At 39.3% G+C, this 25,270-nt stretch overlaps 1 protein-coding gene across 11 annotated transcripts in view; it reads right to left on the reverse strand.

The window, feature by feature from the left end:
* Positions 1 to 25,270, reverse strand: part of RPS6KA5 (ribosomal protein S6 kinase A5) — a 202,467-nt gene that overhangs the window by 98,787 nt on the left and 78,410 nt on the right. For 9 of the 11 annotated variants that reach the window (XM_025391178.1, XM_025391176.1, XM_025391179.1 and 6 more), the window contains exon 3: positions 19,206 to 19,424. The exons of the other annotated variants lie outside the window; for them this stretch is intronic. In XM_025391178.1, coding sequence (XP_025246963.1) covers positions 19,206 to 19,424 — 219 coding nt within the window. The remainder of the gene's footprint in view (positions 1 to 19,205; positions 19,425 to 25,270) is intronic. 11 annotated transcript variants of the gene reach the window in all.

Raw genomic sequence — 25,270 nt, forward strand, 5'->3', positions numbered from 1 at the left:
TTAGGGGGGTGGGGCAGATTACAGGGCTTATGGACTTGTACTGGAGCTGCTGTGTACATCATCTACTGCACAACATATTGTGATCTACGTGAACAGTTGCCCTTGCGGCTGTGCAGTACAGAGGCCCTGGCCATCATCTTTTACTGTGAATGAAATGGGAAGACTCTGCAGAGTTCTGAGTAGGATAGTGGTGTGATATGACTTTCATTTTAATAGGAGCAATGACTCTGGCTACTGTATTGAGAATAGAAAGGGTAGAAGTAGGGAGATGACTTGCAATAATAAATAAGGTAATAAGGTAAGAGATGACTGGCTAGGAGGAAGTGACAACAGTAGTAGTGATAAGGACCCAGCATAACTGAGCAACTAAAGAGATGGAGTGGGTGTTACCTGAGATGAGTGAGGATGGGGGAAGAACAGGTTTGGAAGGGGCTATCCAGAGTTCACTGTTGGATATGAAGAATGAAGACTGCCTGACTAATAATACAAGCTAAATAAATGGTAGTCATCACCACCACCATCATCATCTTGAATTATACATTCTAAGACTGGTAAGAGGCTCAAGAGAGCACTACTGGAACATCAGGAGGGGAAGATCAATTTCTTGTGGCTAGTTGTAGAGCATTAAGAGTAGCTTCCATGGACCATTGTGAAAGTGCTTCACGCTAATTCCTTGAAATTATGTAAACTGTTTGGGTATATGTAGGCCTACATGCATTCTTCTGAAAGAGAGAATCCACAGCTTTTATGAGATTTGCCAAGGAGTTGTTAGCCAAAAATTTAAGGAACATCACTTTAAAGACAGCATTAAAAATTTGAATGGAAAAGTCCCTATCAAGTTTATTTACAAACAAACAAGCAAGTGTTGACAGCACATGGGAAACCAGGGCAGGTGCCATAGCTCTGCCCTGAGAGCCCACACCACCAACTTGATCACGCCCAGCATGCCTACCAGTGCCACACTCCCTCACGGTCTTTGGATTAGTTCTCCCTGAATTTTACCCCTGCTTGGCATAACTATCCTAGACATTATTTATGTTCACATTTGGATCAGTGGGGTTCAGAGCTTAAGAAAAGTGAGACGGAGCAAGGGATTTTCATTTTCAACAAGAGCTCTGACTACTGAGAATGTGCTAAAACTGCATCTCTGATGTCTTTACGCCTCTTTGTTTATCAAGAGATCTATCAACTCTGTTAGGGAAGGGCTCGGGCTTGCCCCGAAAGTGAAAACAACTTAGCCAGGCAGCGAAACAACAAATAAGACAAAATATGTAAAAGACTATCAGGGATATCGTTAAATTTGAGTTGAATTTTAAAATTGTTATTCTCTCAAAAGGAATGTGGCGGATTCTGGGCTAGAGTGAGCAGTGGCATCAAAGTGGTCAGTGATATCGTGACAACCCAGATCCTCAATGACATCTGAAAGGAGGAGTCTTCCCAGCTTTACAGCCTAAGGAAAACCTCCAGACCTTTTAGACCCCCAGCCCCTTTTTAACTGGGCATAAATTACATTTCCTCATATAAAGTACATATTAAATAGCTCAGGTTGAATAAAGCACTTGAAAACTGTCTACTGCTAGAATTTATGGTCCAATCTACCTGGTGGACTCTTGATCCACGCCAGCTTATCTACCCTGACTAACTTTTCTGCCAAAATTATGATCCATTAGATTTCTGAATATTCCTTCTCAAGTCTCTGCCATTTCTTCCACAACAAATTGTAAGCTTGAGCATTCTTGTAATTTTTAAAGCCAATGTTGTTTTTCTTCTCTTTATTATAAGAAAACTATCAGAAAATAGTATGAGATTGCTCAGTTTTTACTGATACTCCTTCAGCTTTTTGCCTCTGTGGACATACAATGAAAATGGGCTAAGTGGTATTGTTCATATGCACTCCTGGTTACTGATGCTTGTACGGAAGTAGCGTAATAACCCCAGATAGTCAGGGGAAGCGGGAAAGGGCTCCCGACAGACAAGAATCCGGATGTAAAACAAGGACTGGGGTGGCCCTCCTTAAAAATTTGTATCTGAACACAGCCCACTGCTTCTGAGATGAGACAAAGAATAACAATAGCAACTATAGATTTTGGGCACTTCTTTCATGCCAGTTCTAGTTAGGTATGATGAATCTGATCCCAATAAATAATGCTACAAAGTAGGTACAATTAAAATAATCATATAATCCCCAGAGAAAATAGGTATCTCCAGAGAAAAGTAAAACTGAGAGTAGTTAAGTAAATTTTCCAGAGCTGCACACCTTATGAAGGGGGAGAGTAAGGATGATGAACGCGTCTGACTCTGAAGATAGGGGGCTTAGACGTTGTCTTAGAGCTGCTCTTTTCCCCTTTCCAACTTGGCTTTCCCGCTGCTTATGAGGAGCAGCCTCATCAGGCAGTTGGCCTTGCTAATTTTTGTCAGAAAAACTGTCTTAAGATCAACTATTCTTTGGAAGACAGCTTCCAAATATTTAAATGACTTAGAACCAATAATTCTATATATCTTATAATTTTGCTGTCTTACATGCTTTTTCTGGTTAAATTTTGGAGGGCTCATCTGAATGTCACAGTAATCTAAAATAGACATTCTATGTCTACTGAGTTTTTTTTAATGGCTGCAGTAAACAATGAGTTTAAACCTTTTTTTAGACTGCCAAGCTAAAATTATCGCTCGTAGATTTTATGGCACAGAACTTAAGGACAGCAATTTACATCTTGTAGTAGTGAACCCTGGGTTGTTTTCTCGAAAAAAGTACCGTACCTTGAATGTAGGAGTATCTACAACCTTGCAAAAAGTTCCTTAATTTTTCCTAAGAGGTTATCATTTTAACCCACCTGCCTGTTAAGGCAGAGGATCTAAATTTGGCAACACAGAAGAGCTACATTCATGGTTCTTGCCAGAGATTAGAATCTCAAAGTATCTGCAGACCAAATATCATTAAATGTTCAGTTGTTAGAAATAATACATATAAAAGACAATGCATATGATCAATACATCTCTCTTGACACGTTATATTACGGCTTTGGACCAAGAGCAGCAGAAAGCTATAAACACAGATTATACTGTTTTGGAAAAATTATACTCTCCCCTCATGTTCCACAGGTTTACATTATGAAACTTGAAGAGTGGCATGCAACTTCTCATTATCTTTAGTCTAGGAAGTACATAGTGGCTCCTAAATGAAGCCCTATTGAAGATTCTTTTTCTAAGGGCTTTTTTATAAAAAACTTACCTTGGCACAATTTTTTTTGTTGTTGTTTTTGGTTTTTTTTTTTTTTTGAGACAGGGTCTCACTCTCTTGCCCAGGCTAGAGTGCAGTGGCACTATCACGGCTCACTGCAGCCTTGACTTCCTGGGCTCAAATGATCCTCCTGCCTCAGCCTCCCAAGTAGCTAGGACTATAGGTGCAAAATTTTGTACTTTTAGTAGAGACAGGGTTTCACCATGTTAGCCTGGCTGGTCTCAAACTCCTGACCTCAGGGGATCTGCCTCCTTGGCCTCCCAAAGTACTGGGATTACAGGAGTGAGCCACCACGCCCAGCCTAGATTTTTTGTTTTTTTTTTTTGAGATAGGGTCTTGCTCTGTTGCCCAGGCTGGAGTGCAGTGTGAACCCTGGGCTGTTTTCACACACAAAAAAACACTGTACCTTGAATGTAGTACAAAATGTTGGCACAATTCCAAAATTGCAAGAACAGTACAAAGAATCCCTATATACTCATTATGAAAATTCACTAATTGTTTACATTTTGTTTCATTTGCTTTAGCATTCTGTTTTCATATATGTGCATATTTTTCCTGAACCAGCTGAGAATACATTGGAGATATCGTGCTCCTCTACTCCTAAACTTTTCGGCGTACATTTCCTAAGAACAAGGACATTCCTGCATATAACCACAGTATAATTGTAAATATCAGAGCCATCAACCACGATAGAAATACCATTTCCTAAACTACACTCCCTATTCAAATTTTGCCATTTGCCCCAATAGTGCTCTTTGTGGCTACTTTTTTCAAGTTCAGTTTCTAGTTCAAGTTCACACAAAGAATTAGAAATCATATCTCTTTAGTCTGGAATCCGTGGTCTGTCTTTCTTGATATCTTTGAAGAGCACAGACCTGATATTTTGTGGACTAACTCTGAATCTGTGTTTTATCCTATGTTTTCTCATGATGCAGGTTATGCATTCTTGGAAGGAATAGCAATAAAATGATGTTACCCTCACTACGACATCTCAGGAAGCATAGATGTTAGTTTACCCAACATTGGTGTTAACTTTGATCACATCATTAATGTGGAGTCACTAAAGTGAGGTTTGTCACGTTTCTCCACTATGAAGTTACTATGTTTCCCTTTGTAATTAAATGGTAAATTGTAGGGAGAGAAATTGAGACTATGTAAAAATCTCCTCCTCCTCACATCACCCACTCATTTTAGCATCAACTGATGATTTTCCAACTCCATCATTCCTCTATGTTAGTTGGCATTCTCCCATAAGGAAGAGCTTTCCCTTCGCCCCCAATTTATTGCACTTTCTTCTTTCTAGCATAACAAGATGTTCTAGTTTCATCTTGTACTTTTCAAGGCTTTATTTTAATATCACCACCACTCACGGATCACTATCCGCCAGGGGTGATACGACACACTTTACATAGGGATCATTCCATTTAAGCCAATCAACTCCAGGTAAATGGGATAGCAAAGTATCAGAGAGATTAGGCGACTTGCCTAGGATCCTGCAGCTAGGATATATTGAAATCCAGAAACCCAGAGTTGAACCAAATTAGTACTTAAGTAAACTAGAGAAAAATACATGTTCACAGAGGAGTAGATTATTTGGCTTGGCTGGTGCACAGGTATCAGAGCACAGTAGTGGGAGACCGGGAGGGAAAGACAAGCTGAGGCTGGAGTCAGATAGAGAGCCTTACTATGGACTTTAGAATACAACCTCTTCAAGTAAATAGACGTCACTGCGAGACTTCAAGCAGTGGAGTGATCCAATCAGGGCTATGTCATAAGAAGACTAATTAAATATTAATGAAAAATGGACTGGAAAGGATTGAAAGGGGTCAAAAAATAGACATTAGCACTATTTCTAATTTTCTGATAATAAAAATAATGCTGCTTCTCCTGATAAAACAAAGAAGGCAACACATGTGGCTAAGCCGTGTATAGCAATGAAGTCACATGGCTCCTCCACATAACGGTGATGTAGCCTTGGACACCTTTTTTTATTCGCTGAGCCTCAGATACCTTATCTATAAAAGATGATAATCTATTTCTTCAAGGGTTGCTTTCAAAGACTGAATAAAATAATATATAAAAAAAGGCCAAGAGTAGTGTCTGATATCAAATAAGTACTACAAAACCTAAATATTACAATAAAAATATTTGCCACCTTCATCTAAAATGCCTTTATGATTGTGCGCACAGAAGTGTAGGATTTTCTGGCCTACAGACAACCTTAGTTTGTACTGACATTCTCATTCTAATAATAGTGCCACAAGAAACAACCTTGTACATATTTTTTATCTACTTGGGCAGGGATAAATTGGTAGGATAGATTCCTAAAATTGGATTGCTGAGGCTGCACGTGGTGGCTCACACCTATAATCACAGCACTCTGGGAAACTGAGATGGGAGGATCACCTGAGCCCAGGAGTTCACAACCAGCCTAGGCAACACAGTGAGGCTCCGACTCTGCAAAATATAGAAAAAAATTAGCCAGGAGTGGTGGTGTGCACTTATAATCCCAGCTACTTGGGAGGCTGAGGCAGGAGGATCATTTGAGCCCAGGAAGTCAAGGCTGCAGTGAGCCGTCATAGTGCCACTGCACTCCAGCCTGGTCAAGGGAGTGAGACCCTGTCTCAACAACAAAAAAAAAACCAAAACAAACAAACAAAAACTTGGATTGTCAAGTCACAACAAACATACATATTAAATTTTGATAACTGCTGCCAATTTTTGGTAAGTACCTCCTCAAAAAAGCTGAAGTCATTTATATTACCCACCAACAGTGAGTAACTACCTCTTAAAAAGTTCTCGTACTGGCCGGGCGCTGTAGCTCACGCCTGTAATCACAGCACTTTGTGAGGCGGGCAGATCACGAGGTCAGGTCGAGACCAGCCTGGCCAACATGGTGAAATCCCATCTCTACTAAAAATACAAAAATGAACTGGGCGTGGTGACGGGCGCCTGTAATCCCGGGAGGCGGAGGCAGAAGAATCGCTTGAACCCGGGAGGCGGAGATTGCAGTGAGCCAAGATTGCACCATGGCACTCCAGCCTGGGCAACAGAGTGAGACTCTGTTTAAAAAAAAAAAAAGTTCTCATATCAAATACCTTTAATTTTTGCCAATCTTAAATGCATTTCCAAGATACAGAGTATTTTAAGGTGCAGAAGAAAGGAGAAAGGAGGAAAACTTGAGAGCTTGCAGCAAATGGACCTGATCATCTCAGACACTCGGAAGACAGTAATGGGATTGTGGGTTTGAGAAGTAATAAGAGGCTGGGAAAGTTCACACGCAGTTCACGAGAGAGGGGTAAAATGCTTGCTAACCTTCTGTGAAGCTCTGCTGAGATTGACAGCATAAGTTTCATGACAGACCCAGGTGACACATTTTGTTGACACACGAGGAAAGTTTAGCAATCTAGTACTGGGAAGACAAGTTCATAGAATAATCAAAGTTGACTACAATGTCAGGCAAGGAAGAAGGTGAAGAGGGTAAGCGATGCCAGTGTGCCAGCCAAGGCAGATACCAGGTTAGTAAGGGTACAGATGGAACCCAAAGGAAGTAGGAGAATAGGAAAGGCTCAAAAGAAGGTAGGGCTCAAAGGGGATTTTAAAAATGTTTGGGAAGTATGAGAAAGGAAAACGATGGAAGATTATGGTTAAAGACTCTGAGGTCTTAGAGGTGCAACTGGTTTGACTGATAAGGCCTAATGTGCAGCTACACTTGTAAATGAAGCAAAAGAAGTGAAAGAGGTTTGGCATGGTATTGAACTGGTTATCAATACTGGTACTAAAGTTGTAGAAAGTGATGGGAGGAAACTGGAGGAAAGGGAAACTAAGTCTGATGAATATCACTGGAAATGCAGGTATGTGTCCTGGGAGTCAATTAGCTACAGAATTGAGGGAAGTGGCTTAGAAAAGCTCTTTCAAAAACAAGACTGTTGAGAAATGATTTTTTAAAATGATGTTTAACCATCATCGTGTTGTTGAGTACAGGAAGATGGTCTTCTGTGACAGTGGCTGCTAAAGAAGCAACATCCTCCAAAAACAGAAGGTTTTACTTTAGAGAAAAGGATAAATAAAGCATTTCAGGAGTTTATGCACAGTTACTCATAGAATACTAACCCTTTCTGTTAGTAGAGGAAGATGAAGAGGAGATGTTTGAGTAGGGGGAAGAACACAAAATTCCTAAAGACATAAAAAAATCTCCAAAGCTTCTAAAATAGTAGGCACATATAAAATTAAGCTTTAGAGAGTACAGTGTACCAACGGAGTCATACCTCTTTATTTACATATTGTACATTTTATTCTAAAAGCTAATTTACATGTATTCTGCCAGAAAGTCAAGTTGGGATCTGGCACCGAAGAGGCAGACTAAAGTCCAAGGACAATTTTCTCTCTGCCAGGCACAGGGTCTAGTACTATCGAATACAAGGCACTAATACTAGTTGCAAGGAATGAATAAACATGTAATATTGCAGCAACTAACTGCTGTAGCCAAATGGGTATTAGGGTAGATTCTTCACCTCAGGTTTCAGCATTAATAAAGAGTACAGAGAAACAGAAAAGAAGGGAGAAAGCAAAAGGGAACTGGTAATAACAGTAAGAACATCTTTCTTGATGGGCATGTCTCAAGCTATGAGCTCTTCCAAGAGATAAATTCAGGACAGGTCTTCAGACTTACTCTGTTTACAACTGAAGAACAAAAGAAGACTATCAATAGTCCATCTTTATGACAATAATTAAAAATAAGTAGGTAGGGCTAACTCTAATACATGTTCTCAGAAGCTGTCAGGCAAATTTCCTTAATGTGACTCTTCCAAAAAACATTTATCATCCCACTGAAACTGATTTACAGTCCATACAATGGAATACTTTATACGATCCTTATGCCAATGATTTGTTTCTTGATTAAAAGAAATTTCTTTGTCATGTAAATGATTATATCTTAATTCTTTTGTATTTCTTAAATGATCTTCTTTATATGTAGGATGACTAATATTCTATAACTGCAAAATATTAATATAAATAATTCTAACTTTCACATAAGATTGTCATGAGGATTAAATGAGCTACTGAGGATTATGGGGCAGGCATACAGTAAGCATTTGTTAAGTAATAACTAATAGCTATCATTATTTACAGGCATCAATTACAATTTATAGACTTGAAAAATACTGTCAAGCTTCATTATAATTACTTAAATATAAAAATCAAATTTATTGTGCCCTGACTTACATATTCAATGTAGTCATAATTTTAAGACTTATGAATGTTTAACATATATTTCCATAAAGTACTACCAGGGTCTAATTACTTAGTATTAAGCTAAAGAGAGATTTTCTTATGTAACTGATATTTCAGGCAATCCTAAGTTTTAAAATTGCAGAGATATCTGGTTTTTATTCAAGTGCAATTAACTTGCTTTTAAAGATTTTTATGTGCTGGTATTTGGAATGCCAGATGAAGCACTCTGATACTGTGTCTCTAAGAAGCATAAAAATAACACAGAAATCACACAAATAATGTGAAAATTCAAAAACATAAAATTTCTCCCATTTTAAAACACACTACCATCCTCCCTAAATCCCACGTGTCCCATCTTGTCTTTCTTCTTTATTTTACTGCCAAACTTCTTTAAAGCGTGGTCTACATGGCTGATGCTCCTTACCCACTGTTCCCTTCATATTGCTGCTATAGCAAGTTACCACAGACTTAGTGGCATAAACAATATGAATTTATTATTTTATAATTTTGTACATTCGAAGTCTGACATGGACATCACTGGACTAAAATCAAGGTGTCAGCAGGACTGCATTTCTTCTGGGGCTCCAGGGAAAAATCTGTTTCCTGGCCTTTTCTAGGTTCTAGATTCAGGCCACCCACATTCCTTGGCTTCTGGCCCCTTCCCTCATTCTAAAAGGCAGCTATGGCAGCTGAGTCACTTCTCACATCACATCACCTGACCTTCTCTGTAGACACATCTCCCTCTCACCCTCCTCTCTCCTCCCTCCCTCCCTCCCTCTTCCTATTGTGTAAGGACCCTTGGGGTTACATTGGCTCCACCCAGATAATTCAGAATAATCTCCCAAGTTTAAGGTCAGCTGATTAGTGATCTTAATTTCATCTGTAATCTTAATTCTTCTTTACCATGTAGCTCAACATATTGACAGGTCCTGGGGGATTAGAATGTGGGTGTCTCTGAGAGGCCCTTATTCTGTCTACTACAGCCTCTATTCATTCCTTAACATACTACAGTACAACTTCCACCTCCATAGTAACACCATAACCTAAAGTTAAAAATAACCTCATTACTAGAGTCAATGAATACTTTTCAGTCCTCATATTACTTAACTTTTTGCCCTTTGAAAACCACGGAAAAGAGTATTTTAAGGGCAGCAAAGTGCACAAGAACTGCCTTTATGGATCAGTCCAAATTGAGCCCCTCAAAAATGTTTATGTTAACCCACTGAATTTTGGGGTAGTTATGCAGAAAAAGACAACTGACATATTAGTAACTTGTAGATCATGCTTGTAACTTAGTGACTTGTTCAGGATCACACAGTTAATAACCAAAACAATCTTTTTATTTTAGCAGAATGACAGCCCCTTTAATTTAGGTCACACATCTATCATGATATTAGGAAAACAATTGATATTTCGTTTCAGTGACACATAATTTATGCAGATATTTAACCGTAACAAGTATATTTCACTTTGTTATTATGAAATAACAACACTTCCTCCTTGGATTCAGAAAAGCAAGCCGTGTGTGTGTGTGTGTGTGTGTGTGTATAGTACTCTTATGTATATGGAAAGGTAGATAGAGAATGGAGGAGACAAAAATAGCCTTTAAACCAGTAAATTTGTTTCTTAAAACAGTAAATTAATTCTGAGAATTTGAACTGAAGATCTCTACAGAATTTCCAAGATTCTTAAGCAACTCATGTCATTCTGACAATTAATACCTTATGGGATTAATGTGAGGGTAAAACAGCACCTGCTCTCAATCAAAATTCTGACTTTCTAAGTACATACTGGTGCACAGTTTCAAGCTGCTCGCCTTCGCACATCTAATTTGACTTAATGTTGAACCCATAAATCTCTCCATTGTTCCGCAGTTCATACACTTTTATTAGCAGATAAGAAAGTGAAATTCATGGAGACATTGGGTTACATAAGCTTTAAAGTATTACTAAAAACTACAGCCTAAATAGCCCATTTTCCATTGAAGATGCAAAAGGATAACCACAGAAAGGGCTAGCAAGCTTATTTTAAGGCTATGTCTTGCTCGTGCAATTGCATGGAAGTCAGCTTGTAGGAGGGGAAGTCGCAGAGTTAACAGAAATCCTACATCTCCTGCTTTCAAGGAAAGATTCTGTTCTGCTTTCACTCTCCAAACACCCAAACACCTACTTATTTCCAGTAATACTCTGGCTGACCTCTAGACATCTAAGCTTTCTATTTCAAATTCTCCTACTTAGAATTTCTCTCTCTCATATTTCTTCTTATGGTAGCACCTTCCAAAGAGCTATTATTAATTCCCACATGCCCCCCATGATTCAGACCACTTCTCTCTTTTTTTCCTCTCTCTCTCTCTGCACTGTTACTTGGTCTTCTTTTTATTTTTTTTCCGACAAATTTTCCTCTTCCTTCAGATATGCTTCACTTCCATGAACTCCCATACCTTCTGTTCTCATTTCTACCTACTCTTTCTCCGCTGGCAGAGGAGAAATCTCTCCTGATAGCTCTCTTTTCTTATCTTCTATCTAAAATACAGTCTTAATGTGGCATGCCACACAAACGTGAAAGTCATTTCTTTTTAATGTCATGCCAAAACTATCTCAGTTTATTTTTTGTTTGGTTTTAGCTCAACATTCTAATAGCACACTCTATAAATGCATTCCAGCTTATCAAAATCATTACAAAGTTCTGACTAAGAACATCTATCAATCTTGTGAATTAGTCATATTTAGTTCAAAGCAAGGAAGTGCTTTCAGTTACTGTCAGTGTTGTCATACTAGTGACTGTAATATATCATGAACCACTCTGTTACCATCTCAGCAAGCATCCTCACGCTTACAATTATTGAGATGAAACTAATACTCAAAAGTGAAACTTTAATTTTTAAATACCTCTTAACTCCATTGAAAGGATGACTCATGATCACAGAACTGCCTACAAGGTTGGGACGGCATTCATTACTGGGAATGATCATTGGCATTACCTTTACAAACACTTTTGTGATTTGCTTATTTAATGTCTTGTGAATTCTACTGATTAATGTAACAATTTATTACATAGATTAGCTGGTGTTTTAACAAAATCACCACTAACAGAAACCAGACAGCATCAAAAGAAAAATTATTTTTTACAGATTATTTGCCACATAGAATTCCCTCCCAGTGTTAGTTGAAATAAATATGAGTTTTAAGAGGCAGAGAATAGATAAAAATATTTTTATATCTCTTGTTGTAACCATGCACAGGTACAGAAAAAGTTGTAAAAGGAGACATGATCTCCACGTTACAAGATTTGGGAAAAGTAAAAGAAATATAAAGGGAAAAATCCATCAAATCCAGTATCATTAGCTATAAATTAGAGCCTTAAAAGATACTAATGTTGTAGAATTTTTAAAAAATCTAGTCCACCACCATTTTTGTAAATAAAATTTTATTGGAACTTGGCCGGGCGCGGTGGCTCATGCCTGTAATCCCAGCACTTTGGGAGGCCGAGGCAAGCAGATCACCGATGTCAGGAGTTCAAGACCAGCCTGGCCACCATGGTGAAACCCTGTCTATACTAAAAATACAAAAATTAGCTGGGTATGGTGGCACACGCCTGTAAACCCAGCTACTTGGGAGGCTGAGGCAGGAGAATCACTTGAACCTGGAAGGCAGAGGCTGCAGTGAGCCAAGATCACTGCACTGAACTCCAGCCTGGGCGACAGCAACCTCCATCTCAAGAAACAAACAAACAAACAAACAAAATGTATCGGACCCCTGCCATGTCTATTTGTTTACTACTGCCTATGGTCAAAGAGACCTTAAGACTTGCAAAGCCTAAAATATTTACCATCTAGCCCTTCACTGGTCAAAGTCCTGATGCCCGATTTAGAAGATGGCAGATACAATATAAATGAGATCCAGCTACTCAGGAGGTAATTACAAGTAAATACAGCATATTGTAGGAAACAATCACATATACTCAGTTCAAGTAGAAATGCTAGTCTATTCTGTATCTGGCTACTAAAAGCAAAATGTCACAGGTAAGCAAATGGCAAGATAATACTAACATTGTAATAATCTTATCATTTGGAGAAGCCTGTGCAAACAAGGCAAATTTTATCCCAATGGAACAAACCCCATCAAGAAGTCTACAGTGAGCCATGAATACTAGTAGGTGCATGATGGCAGCCTAGACATGAATCTCCACATCTGCTCCTAAACACCTTTAAAAACAGCAAGAAAAGCTGTAAATCTCCATTACCTACTCCTTCACCAAAACTTGAGAGGAAGAAAACCCATATACACCAAACAACATGCTGCAGGGCAGGCTAAGAAGGAACAGGGCAAGACATGAGCAATGTGGGAAGGTAGGAAAATGTAGTAAGATAGCAGGATATAAAACTAATATATAAAGTAATAGCTTTCAGCTAGAAGGTATAGTGGAAGAGAAAGTAGCATGTACAAAAGCAACAGATGACAGAATATCTAAGATTCAGTAAAGAAATGTGGCTAGGAAGTAAACGCTAAAACACACCTGAAGGTCTTCGAAGGATTCCAACATGAGCAGACATACCATGTTCTTGAATAGGAATAACCAATATCATAAAAATGTCAAGTCTCCCTAAATTAAATTTTTTAATTTACAGCAATTCCAATGAAAATACCTTAAGTTTTTTCTCCACAAAACCAGACAATGTGATTCTAAAGTTCATGCTGAAAAAGTAAACCAAAAGGAAGAGTCCTCCAAAAAGCTCTGAAAAATAAAGGCAATGAAAGATCAGGGCAGGTAAGGTTAGAGGGCAACTAACCTTACCAAGAATAAAAATATACTGTAAAACCTTGATAAATTAAAACATTACAGTACTGGCACATGACTTAACAAACCAAACAGAAAAAAATCAAATAGACCCAAACATATATGAGAATTTCATAGAGGAAAAAGGAAGCACCTCAAATCAATGTAAACACGGACTTTTAACTAAACAGTGTTGGGAAAATTAGCTATTTGAAAAAGATTAAGTTGGATCCTTATTTCATGTCATACTCCATCCACATGGATCCAAGTTCTCTATGCAAAAAATAAAACCATGCAAGTACTGGAAGAACACATCAGTGAATTCCTTTATAAACTCAATAGAGGAGCAGAGAAGGTCTTTTGAGTATGACTCAAAATCACAAGCCATAAAAATAATTTTTAAAATAAGTTCTACTATACATAAATTTGTGCATGGTAAAAGCATCATAACCAAACTTAAAAAAACAAACAAACAAACAAAACAAAACGTGGGAAACAGGGGAAAAAGTATTTACAACGCATACCAGAAATGATTAATTACTTTATGAGCACCTAGAAATTGAGGGGAAAAAAGAGGCAAAGGGTACAAATAGATAATTCTCAGAAGAAATATATATGGCTTTTTAGGCATGTGAAAAGATGTTTGGCCTCATTCAGTGAAGAAAAAAAGAAAATGAACTCTACAATGAGACACTACTACTCACCTATGAGACAGGCAAATACCCAGAAGTTTGAGAATACATTCTGTGGAGAAACAGGCACTCTCAAACAATGCTGGTGGGAATGTAAAATGGTACAACTTCTATGGAAATGTATTTGGCAAAATTAGAGATGGCAAAAACGGATGGGTGTGGTGGCTCACGCCTGTCATCCCAGCACTTTCGGAGACCGAGGCAGGCAGATCACTTGAGGTCAGGAGTTGGAGACCAGCCTAGCCAACATGGTGAAACCCCATCTCTACTAAAAAAAAATACAAAAATTAGCCAGGTGTGGTGGCGTGCACCTGTAGTCCCAGCTACTCAGGAGGCTGAGGCAGAAGAATCGCTTGAACCCGAGAGGCGGAGGTTGCAGTGATCTGAGATCAACATCACTGCACTCCAGCTAGGCAACAGAGCGAGACTCCATCTCAAAAAAAAAAAAAAAAAGGAGAAATGGTGAAAACACAGACCCAGCAATCTCCCTTCATCAAGCCTACAGGTTTTTTCCCCCACATAAGTAGCAAATGACATATGTGCAAGTTATACCCTGAAGCATCCTCATAAGAAACATAACCCAAGGATCCCTTCACAGGGAACCAGTTAAGTACACAATGGAATGGAACAAAGGACTATGCAGGAATTAAAAAAAAATAACAAGGAAGATCTTTATGAATTATATGGTGTTCATACGTTATATTACACTACAACCACATGTTATATTATGTTAAAACCAGTATCGGGCTGGGCGCGGTGGTTCATGCCTGTAATCCCAGCACTTTGGGAGGCCAAAGCGGGCGGATCACCTGAGGTCAGGAGTTCAAGACCAACACAGTGAAACCCTGTCTCTACTAAAAATACAAAAATTAGCCAGGCGTGGTGGCAGGCGCCTGTAATCCCAGTTACTCGGGAGGCTGAGGCATGAGAATCACTTGAACCCAGCAGGTGGAGGTTGCAGTGGGCCAAGATTGTTCCACTGCACTACAGTCAAAGTGACAAGAGTGAGACTCCCATCTCAAACAAAAACAAAAACAAAAAAACACAGTGTCCAAATACCACACAGAATATTTTCACTTCTAGGAGAAAAAATATAACCTTATGATGAAGGGATCAGGCTGTCACTATGTAATTTAATCTTAGAATCACTAACTGGGAACAGTCGGATAACAGGTTTCTCCTAACGTGATATAACATGAAATATATAACATCATTTATGGTGTATTCCAGCTCAAAACGTTTAAGTTTAACCTACTGAGCCTTTAGATCTAGCTTCCCAATTACTACTAGAATTCAGCAGAGGCAGGAATAAGTTAAAAGATATTATAAGAACACAACCAAATGAGCATTCCTGGATTGGACAAACAGCTGTAAAGCATAATTATGTTACAATTAGTAAAATATGAAAATGGACTTGTGTGACAAATGGCCATGAATTCTTTCTAGTTCCCCTCTTTAAGATGTGAAGTCTATTTCCGCATCCCATGAATCCAGGCTGGTCTTATGTTGAGAGAGAGGCTGTGTGAGTTCCAGTGTCTAGGCTCAGGAGGCCCTGCAGCCTCCATTTTTGCCTTCTTGGCAGTAGTTGCTCGCTGACCTGATACTACCATGCTATGAAAAAGCTGATCTACTGTACTGGAGGATGAGAAGCCATACGGAGGAGAAAAGAGGTGGCCCAGCCAACAGCTAGCACCAATTACCAGACATGAGAATGAAACCATCTTGGACCTCACAGCTCAGCTAACTCTCCATCTGAACACCCGGTGAGTGAGCCCCAGGTTAACCATCAGAGAACTGCTCAGCCAATCCATGGGATCATGAGAAAATAAATCATTGTTTAAGCTATGAAATTTTAGGTGGTTTGTTATACAGCAATAAATAATTTGCACAACTGGCTTTTAAATGAAAATTTATTAGCTGGGAAAGGTAGACATCATTAACTGAAAGACCTGCTTACAAATCATATATAGGACAAACTCATTTTGATAAAACACACACACAGACATATAGACAAAAAGACCTAGAAGAATATATACTGATAATAGAGGAGTATATAATAAGGTACATGCTGGGTAGTGAAAATGTTTTTATTTTCTTATTTTTGCTGTCCTGTATCTTCTGTATGCATATATACTGCTTTTGCAGTAATAAAACTTTAAGAAAACATATAGTTTTTTAAAAAAGGTTTATAGTATTTACTTAGTCATCAGACAAACTGTCAGCAAGGTCCCTGAAGAGCTAGACATGTAAGTTCTTGCTAATACCTCACAAAAAGCTGGATCAATAAACCTTTTGGGGCTGTTATAGGCTGAACTGTATCTTCCCAAAACTCATTATGTTGAAGTCCTAGCCTCCAGTACCTTAGAATATGACTGTAAATGGAGTTAAAATGAGGCGCCTAGGGTGGAACCCAAAGCAATCTGACTGGTATCCTTACAGGAAGAAGAAATTTGGGCTCAAAAAGAGATACCAGGGCACACATGCATAGGGGGACAACATGTGAAGAGGCGATAAGACAGTGGCGATCTGCAAGCCAAGGGAAGAGGCCGTGGGAGAAACTAACCCTAGTGGCACACTGATCTTGGACTTCCAGCCTCCAGCACTGTGAGAAAATAAATGTCTATTGTTTAAGCCACCCAGCCGTAGCAAACTAATATAGGGACCAAGTGTATGGCACGATGTTTGGGAAACTGTGCATTAGAGCACTGCAAACAAATAACTGAAACATAAAAACAGTTTATGGTCCTCTTCTAAATTCCTGAAAAGTTTTCATCTTTAAAAGTCAACTGCTGAAACAGGCACAAAGAATAATTGTGTTTAAAAAATTAATGTGAACAGAAGATAGAAGGGCATGATTTCTAAATGCAATGCCTCACTCACTGTGGAATGAATATGTTGTCTAGTTCACGTTCCATTTTTGAGTTAGCACAAGAAATGGGTTTTCTTGTTTCGTTTTGGATTTGTTTATTTAGGGCCAATGACAAAGACCAAAAGTAATGGAGAGCCAACAATGAAAAAGCAACATGATTAAGGACTACTGTTTTCTAGTCAAATACAAAATATTTCACTCATATCTATCTACTTCTAAATTTAAAATGTTTTATAAAAATTATAATTTTAAATAATTTAAAAATGCACATTGAGTATAGTTAACAGAACAGGAAAAAAAAAAGAAGAGAGGAGAAAGAAAGGGAAGGGGCAGGATAGCACATAATGGTGCAGAGTCCAAGAACCTGTTTTCTTTACAGCTTCTGACTCAGACAACCTTAGACACATGATTTAACTTTTATGAGTTTATTATCAAGGGAGAAACTTGAAAAGATAATCATTTCTCAAACAGTCCTCATGGACTTCCTAAGGCTTTCCTGGAAATTATTCTAGGGTAAAGAATAGAAATAAACTGGTAGGGCCTGGTACCCTTAGGCCCAGATACAGCAGAGCTACTCCTTTCCATTTGTTTTCCACTTGAATTTCTGTTTGTTCATTTGAGGGAAGGGTCCTGCACTAAAAATGTTTGAAACCGCTGCATTAGAATGCTCTGTCACCCACAACAGTCTTATTGTTCATGTGGGTAGATACTGAAGACATATTTATGAAAAAAATCGATAACATAGCAGATACACACAGGAGGCAGAATGAAGGGTCAAATGATATGGACTCACTGGAACAACAGGCAAATGGTAACATTAACGGGGACTCTAAGAGGAGAGAAGAGAGTGTGTCCTACATGAATAAAGATTTAGAATTGTTAATTGATGGTAAGCATTGCAAAATGAGCATGAAGTGTAACATCATGGCTCAAAAGGTGAATGCAATCTTAGGTATCATTAATAAAAATATAATTCCTAAAATAAAAGCATTCAATAAAATGGCCAAATGTATATTTAAAAAACTGGTTTGTATTACCAGTAATTAAAGAACACAGGCAGCAATTTAGGGAAACAGAAGACAGACACTGGAATAAGTCAGACTTGAGCTCCAATCTTCAAGCACACACAAGATATGTAACTTCAAGACATATAGCTTCCAGAATGTTGACATCACTAATGAGAGGATCCTGCAGTGTCTTTGTGTGGGTCAGTAATATTATGGAATACACCTAGTGTAAAAGCTGGCATACTGTAGGCACTTAAGAAATAGCTAATGCTTGCAAAGCACTATGTGAAATTCCAGCTCATTTAATCCTTACCATAATTCTAGAAGAGAGTGATATCACATACATGCAAATTAACACAAGCACAGGACCAAAATGGTCACAGATGAAATCTTTAACAATGGTAGAATACTAGAAGCACTGCCATTTATCTAGTGGGAACAGAAAATGGTGCAACTTTTCTGCAAAGCAATCTGGTAATGTGTGCTGAGGACTTTTCCAAAGATCATATATAAAGGTCCAGTTCTATTTGAGAAAGAAATGGATTCAGAAAGTGCTTAGGGTAGAAATGGGAATGTAAAGGGCTGACTGATTAGTAGCTAATCAAGTTTTTCACCAGAAATGCAAAGCATCTGTAGGAACAGAAGTATTTTCTTTCTTTTTTATTTTCCCCCATTACTGGTTTCCACGAACATCCCCTTGTCAGCCTAAACCTGTTCATTCTGAGAACTTCTAAAGCAGAAACTGGCCCACTTCACCAATCAGTTCCTCATATTTGAACGAAGCATACTGCCCAGGGAGGTAGATACCCCTAACAATTCAAATGTTTCTTAACATTAATAAAGGAAGGGCTGGGATTGTCAGTTCAACACCTGTAATCCCAGCACTTTGGGAGGCCAAGGCATGCAGATCACTTGAGTTCTGGAGTTCGAGAGCAGGCTGGCCAATATGGTGAAACCCCATCTCTACTTAAAATATAAAAATTAGCTGGGCATGGGGGTGCATGCCTGTAGTCCCAGCTACTCAGGAGGCTGAGGCAGGAGAATTGCCTGAACCTGGGAGGCAGGGGTTGCAATGAGCTGAGATTGCACCACTGTACTCCAGCCTGGGTGACAGAGCTAGAGACTCTGTCTCAAAAAAAAAAAAAAAGAAAAGAAAGAAAGAAAAAAAGACTAAGAAAAGAGTGTGAAATAGAAGTATGTAAATTCTTTCATAATGGGAGGCCTCAAATCCAGAGTAATGCATGATATTCCAGGAGATGCCACCACAAAGAATGAGAATCAAAATATTTCACTTCTAAGTCCGTAGTATCTTGCCCTTCGAGAACATTATAACTTAAGACCCAAAGAAAAATGCTTTCATAAAAAGTCTGATAACAACTGACACTTACCTAAAATGAGATGAAGTTTGGTTTCTGTCTGGAAAGCATAATGTAATGTCACCAAAAACGGCGACTGCCTAATGTGCTCCAGGACTTGTCGTTCTGTCCTTGTATGCTCTGTGGTTTTGGCCTTTTGAACTATTGTTGCCTTTTTCAAAACTTTCATGGCATACAGCTTTCCAGTATCATGACCGCTTATTTTACGAACTAGAAATACTTTTCCATAAGCTGAAAATGAAAAGAAAAAAACAAAAAGAATTAAAATGCTACACAGGCAAAATGGCAATTTAGTAGAACTAAATTTATTTAATGCACAAAAAAATATACTCTTTAAAGGAAAAAGCATCCTTGGTACCAGTTCAAATAGTTCTTTGATAGATTTCTTCAATTTTATACCAAATATATTTCTAGGTCTAACCCTCAATGTTTACATATCTAGCCACTGCTGACAAAATTATGCTTTTACTCTTTTACTGTTATTCTCTCCTCAATATTTTTAGCTGTAGGAAACTAGCTGTTATTATGGCCAACTAACCACAACCCAATTCTGGAACAACCAGGACATTTTAGGCATCATAAAACTTCGAGGTATATATATATTTGTTACTGATGTAGATAAATGAAGGCAGTTCTTAATAAGAATTTCATATATATACACACACACACACACTATATATATAAATCAAATGCCTCAATTATTCCTCTATAGTTATAAAAAAGCCTAAAGCAACATAAGCTGACATTACATGAACAAAAGACATCTTCAGACTTAAAACATGAGAAGATCCTAAATTGCATACAGAAGCCCTTTTGCATCTCTGGGCAATAATCTACAGCTTACTAGGTCAACCTTGCCACACTTTTCATAATAAGGACTCTATTGGGCACAATCCTATGTGTGGTGCCCCTCCTCCAGGTGGAGGAATTGGGGTCATGTGGGCACTGTGCCTGTGGGCAGAGCAGGTTCTCTGCATTTATTTTCTTAGAGAAGTGGGCTAGGGCAGGAAGAAGTGGAAGGAAGAGGGAGGAAGAAGGGAAGGCAAAAAAAAAACAAAAACACTTTGGGAATGAAAAGGTGAGTCCCCTACTTCATCCCTGCAAGGTATCAATTCGCTACAGTTAATCTGTTTTAAAAGGCAAATGCTTGCTGGGATGTTTAAGTCCAGTCTCTCTTAAATGCTTTAATCAGATCATTATTGAGTTAGTTTGAATTCGGGCCCAGATCAGTGTTCACACTCTACGGTATTTACCACCTAATTCTATTGTAATCCACCCACTAGAAGAAGGGAGCTTTAAGGGAAGGCTCTTGTACTCCGTATGTTATTCAATTTCGTACTTTGGGAACTGGATTAGTAACAACACACAATGTGCAAGAGATCGTTGAAAGACTAATAATCCCGAGAAGGAGCGCCAACATTTATTAAGGACTTGTCGATGCCAGGCTCTGCACTAAACATATTGATTCACTTAATCCTCACAACAGCCAGTGAAGCTGGTGCTTTTAGCAATTCTACTTCACGCATGAGGAAATGTGTTCAGAATAGTTACAGAACTGGCCCAAAGACTGAGGCAAGAAGCAGCAGAACTGATTCAAATGCAAGGAGTGTGACTCCAGGGACCACACTCTGAACTATAAATGAACCAAAAAGTGATTCCTCACAAGTGCAAGTAATCAGACATTCTGGATCTTAATATAACCAGTACTGTAAACATACTGAACACATTCCAGGGCACAGAAAAAGTTCACAAAGGTTTGTGTATTATATAATCGGAAATACAATAATTATAGGTTGAGACCTTAGCGAGGCAGAAGTGAACCAAAAAGATGCAATGACAACTTCTGGAACCTAACAAATTAGAGTATAAAAATAAAAAAATGTTTATTCAGAAGCAACAAAATGAAGCCAGAAAATACTATGCACTATGCCTTCCAACAGGGCAAGCCACTATATAAACTCAGGAGAAAGTAAAGTCTTCCACAAGCAGCCCTGCAACTTCTGCGTTCCTTACATACACATGGCACCTACCCTAAATTCTTGTTATCCCAGGTTTCTATCTCCAGAGCACTGTGGTTTTTAGAAATCAGGAAATCCACCTATGCTCTCAAAACCAGGAATTCTTTCCACAACATCACTGAAACATGGCTGTTCAGCTTCTTCCTGCTACATCTGCCCTCAACATAGGTGTTGACCATGTGACACACAGACTGCTGGGTGTTAGAATCTAACATCTGAGTACTTGTCAGGCACTTATGATATATATTAACTCATTCAATTCTTGACAACACTCCTATAAGGAGGTGAGAACTATTATCTCCATTTTATAAATGAAGAAACTGAAGTAGAGAAGAGTTGGGTCACTTGTCCAAGATCACACTTGCCATTTAGTCTTGACTCCTGGGCCCACAGTCTTACCTGTGGTCCAGCTGCTTCACTTAAGTGAATGACCTCATAGGCAAATAAATAGGGAACCAGAGATTAAACAGAAGTCACAATGCAAGTTAGCTGTTTCAACAGTGGATGGACCCAGTGCTCCTACCTCCAAGAGGAGGAAGTTTTGCAAAGTGGCCCATTTTATTGATGGAAGGCTCTATCAGAAAATCTTCCTTATATCGCCGGGTGTGGTGGTTCATGCCTGTAATTCCAGTACTTTGGGAGGCTGAGGCAGGTGGATCATCTGAGGTCAGGAGTTTGAGACTAGCCTGACCAACACAGAGAAACCCCATCTCTACTAAGAATACAAAATTAGCCAGGCATGGTGGCCCATGCCTGTAATCCCAGCTACTCAGGAGGCTGAGGCAAGAGAATCGCTTGAACCCGGGAGGTGGAGGTTGCAATGAGCCGAGACTGCACCATTGCACTGCAGCCTGGGCAACCAGAGTGAAACTCAGTCTGAAAGAAAACCTTCTTTATATTGACTGGAAGCAGGACTTTTTATAATTTTCATTTGTCCTTCTATACCCTCTGGACTTAAAAAAGAATATCACTCTTCTTAAGATAATCTTTTAAATATTTAAAAACACTATCATGCCATCTCCATACTCTTTCCTCCTTAAACCAATCTCAAAGTAAGATGACTCTGAGACCTCTCACCACTAAGAGGTTCCACTGATATGTTCTGTGGGGTTGTAAATATTTTTCTCTTTGATTTCTTTCTGTTACTTTAGAAACTATTGTATTTCACTCCAAATATGCATGAGGTAGGATGTCAATATATACGATCAAATAATATAAAATCAGCCTGATTGCTATGTTACACTCTATATGGTCAAATAATACACAATCATCCTTGCCATGTGAGAACATCCAGAAGTTTCCCAATAATATGAATTAAAGACCACGTACTCTGCCAATGCAATTGTGTTCATCTGTCAGACAATGTCAGGGAAAAACTATAATGAAGCTCATAAATATTTTGTTTTTACTTTTATAGTTGCCATGATTAACATTTAAGCTACAATGCTTCATCACATAGTAAGTACCAGTGGTTGCTTATTATCAATAACATTCAAGGAGTGCCTTACAACATTCTAAACAGTAAGTATTTCAGATAACGATCTTACTTCTAAGAAGGCTGTGTAACTAAAACGTAGTTGCCTCCAAACAGTTTTGTTTTTAAAGCACCCAGAAGACTGTTTATCACATTGCCGAATGGGGAGAAAACACATTCCCTACTGGAGAGATCTTGAAGAAGTCACCTTACCTGGTTAAGCCAGTTTAGAGCTCAGAGCAGAGAAAGAAAGTAAAGTAGTCCTTCTGTTGAATAATGCTATCTATTCCAGAACCACCTTTTTGTTCTCCAATATTTCAAGGGTGGCTATTGAAACTGGAATTGGTTGCAATATTCTTTTCTTTTAGTTTGCAACTGGATGAATGACTGCCCACAAGTGCAGCCAACTCCTGCCTTTCATTCATTATGTGTGCCCTGACATTATTAGAGTAATCTTATTTTTAAAGTATCTTTAAGAAACTGCAAAGACTACCATAGTGAAAACTACTTTGGCCAAAAAAAAAGATAAACAAAATACGGACTGGGTTCAGTGGTTCATGCCTGTAAAGCCAATACTTTGGGGGTCTGAGGTAGAAGGATCACTCGAGGCTAAAAGTTTGAGATAGCAGTGAGCCATGATTGCATCACTGTAGCCTGTGTGACAGAGCATGATCCTATCTCCAAAGGAAGAAAAAGAAAGATAAAACAATAGTACTTCCTGCTTGGATGGAGCTGCTTCGGTAAAAAAACTACCTTCACGCCTTCATAGGTATAACTCTCTAATTTCTGCATCAACATGCAATGGCATGAAATGCTCAATTAGCAATCCTCACAGAAGTCATGTCTGCAGCTGTTAATCTTTTCAACTACATCAGAGCTAAGGTCTTTTCAAGATACTCTGTTAAGAAATATGAACAGGGGGCCGGGCGTGGTGGTTCACGCCTGTAATCCCAGCACTTTGGGAGGCCAAGGTGGGTGGATCACCTGAGGTCAGGAATTCGAGACCAGTCAGACCAACATGGTGAAACCCTATCTCTACTAAAAATACAAAAGTTGGCTGCGCGTAGTAGCTCATGCCTGTAATCCCAGCACTTTGGGAGGCTGAGGTGGGCAGATCACGAGGTCAGGAGGAGACCATCCTGGCTAACACAGTAAAATCTTGTCTCTACAAAAAATACAAAAAATTAGCCGGGCATCGTGGCGGGTGCCTGTGGTCCCAGCTGCTCAGGAGGTTGATGCAGGAGGATGGCATGAACCCGAGAGGCAGAGCTTGCAGTGAGCCGAGATCGTGCCACTGCACTCCAGCCTTGGCAACAGAGCGAGACTCCATCTCAAAAAAAAACAAAAACAAAAACAAAAATTAGCTGGGCGTGGTGGTGGGTGCCTGTAATCCCAGCTACTCAGGAGGCCGAGGCAGGAGAATCGCTTTAACCCAGGAGGCAGAGGTTGCAGTGAGCTGACATCACACCACTGCACTCCAGCCTGGGGGACAGAGCAAGACATCGTCTCAAAAAAAAAAAAAAAAAGAAATATGAGTAAGGTACGAGCACAGTGGCTCATGTCTGTAATCCCAGAACTCTGAGAGGCACAGGCAGGCAAATCACTTGAACCCAGGAGTTTGAGACGAACCTGGGCAACACAAGGAGACCCCTTCTCTACAAAGAATACAAAAAATTATGTGGGTGTGGTGGGGCGTGCCTGTGGTCCCAGCTGCTTGGGAGGATGAAGTGGGAGAAATCGCTTGAACCCAAGAGGCAGAAGTTGCAGAGAGCCGAGATCATGCCACTGCACTCTAGCCTGGACAACAGGGCAAACCCTGTCTCAGGGGGAAAAAAAAGAAGAAAGGAGAGAGAGAAAGAAAGGGAGAAAGAAAAAGAAAGAAGGAAAGAAAAGGAAATGGAAGGAAGGGGAGGGGAAAGGGGAATGGAGAAAAGAAGAGCAAAAGAAAACATGAAGTTCTAAACACACTTTATTTATTTATTTATTTATGACCAAGTCTTGCTCTGTTGCCCAGGCCGGAGTGCAGTGGCATGATCTTGGCTCACTGCAACCTCTCCCTCCCGGGTTCAAGCGACTCTCCCGTCCCAGCCTCCCAAGTAGCTGGGACTACAGGCGCCCACTATCACGCCCAGCTAATTTTTGTATTTTTTGTAAAGATGAGGTTTCACCATATTGGCCAGATGGTCTCGAACTCCTGACCTCCGGTGATCCACCCACCTTCGCTTCCCAAAGTGCTGGGATTTCCGGCGTGAGCCACCGCACTCGGCCTAAGATCATGAAGTTCACTGGTTTTCCAGAGGACTAGTCCTGCAGCGTTTGATTGAACTCGAGGTACAGGTTCTACTTTTTGAGCTTGAGGGAAAGTACATTCTAAGAACAAATGATAGGAATGATTACTTACTGATTTAGCTTGGCTGATATTTGAGACCACATGAATGAGGTAAATCTTTCAATTCATGGCCCTACAGACACCATTTTGAATGCTGCGGAAAACGTCTGTGCTCTTTTAGCTAAGCAGCCATTTCAGAAGAGAGAACTGGATCAACTATGTCAATTTTTCCAAAGCTGGAGATAGCTTTCTATAG

Source organism: Theropithecus gelada, chromosome 7b, assembly GCF_003255815.1.
Source record: "Theropithecus gelada isolate Dixy chromosome 7b, Tgel_1.0, whole genome shotgun sequence".
NCBI lineage: Eukaryota > Metazoa > Chordata > Mammalia > Primates > Cercopithecidae > Theropithecus > Theropithecus gelada.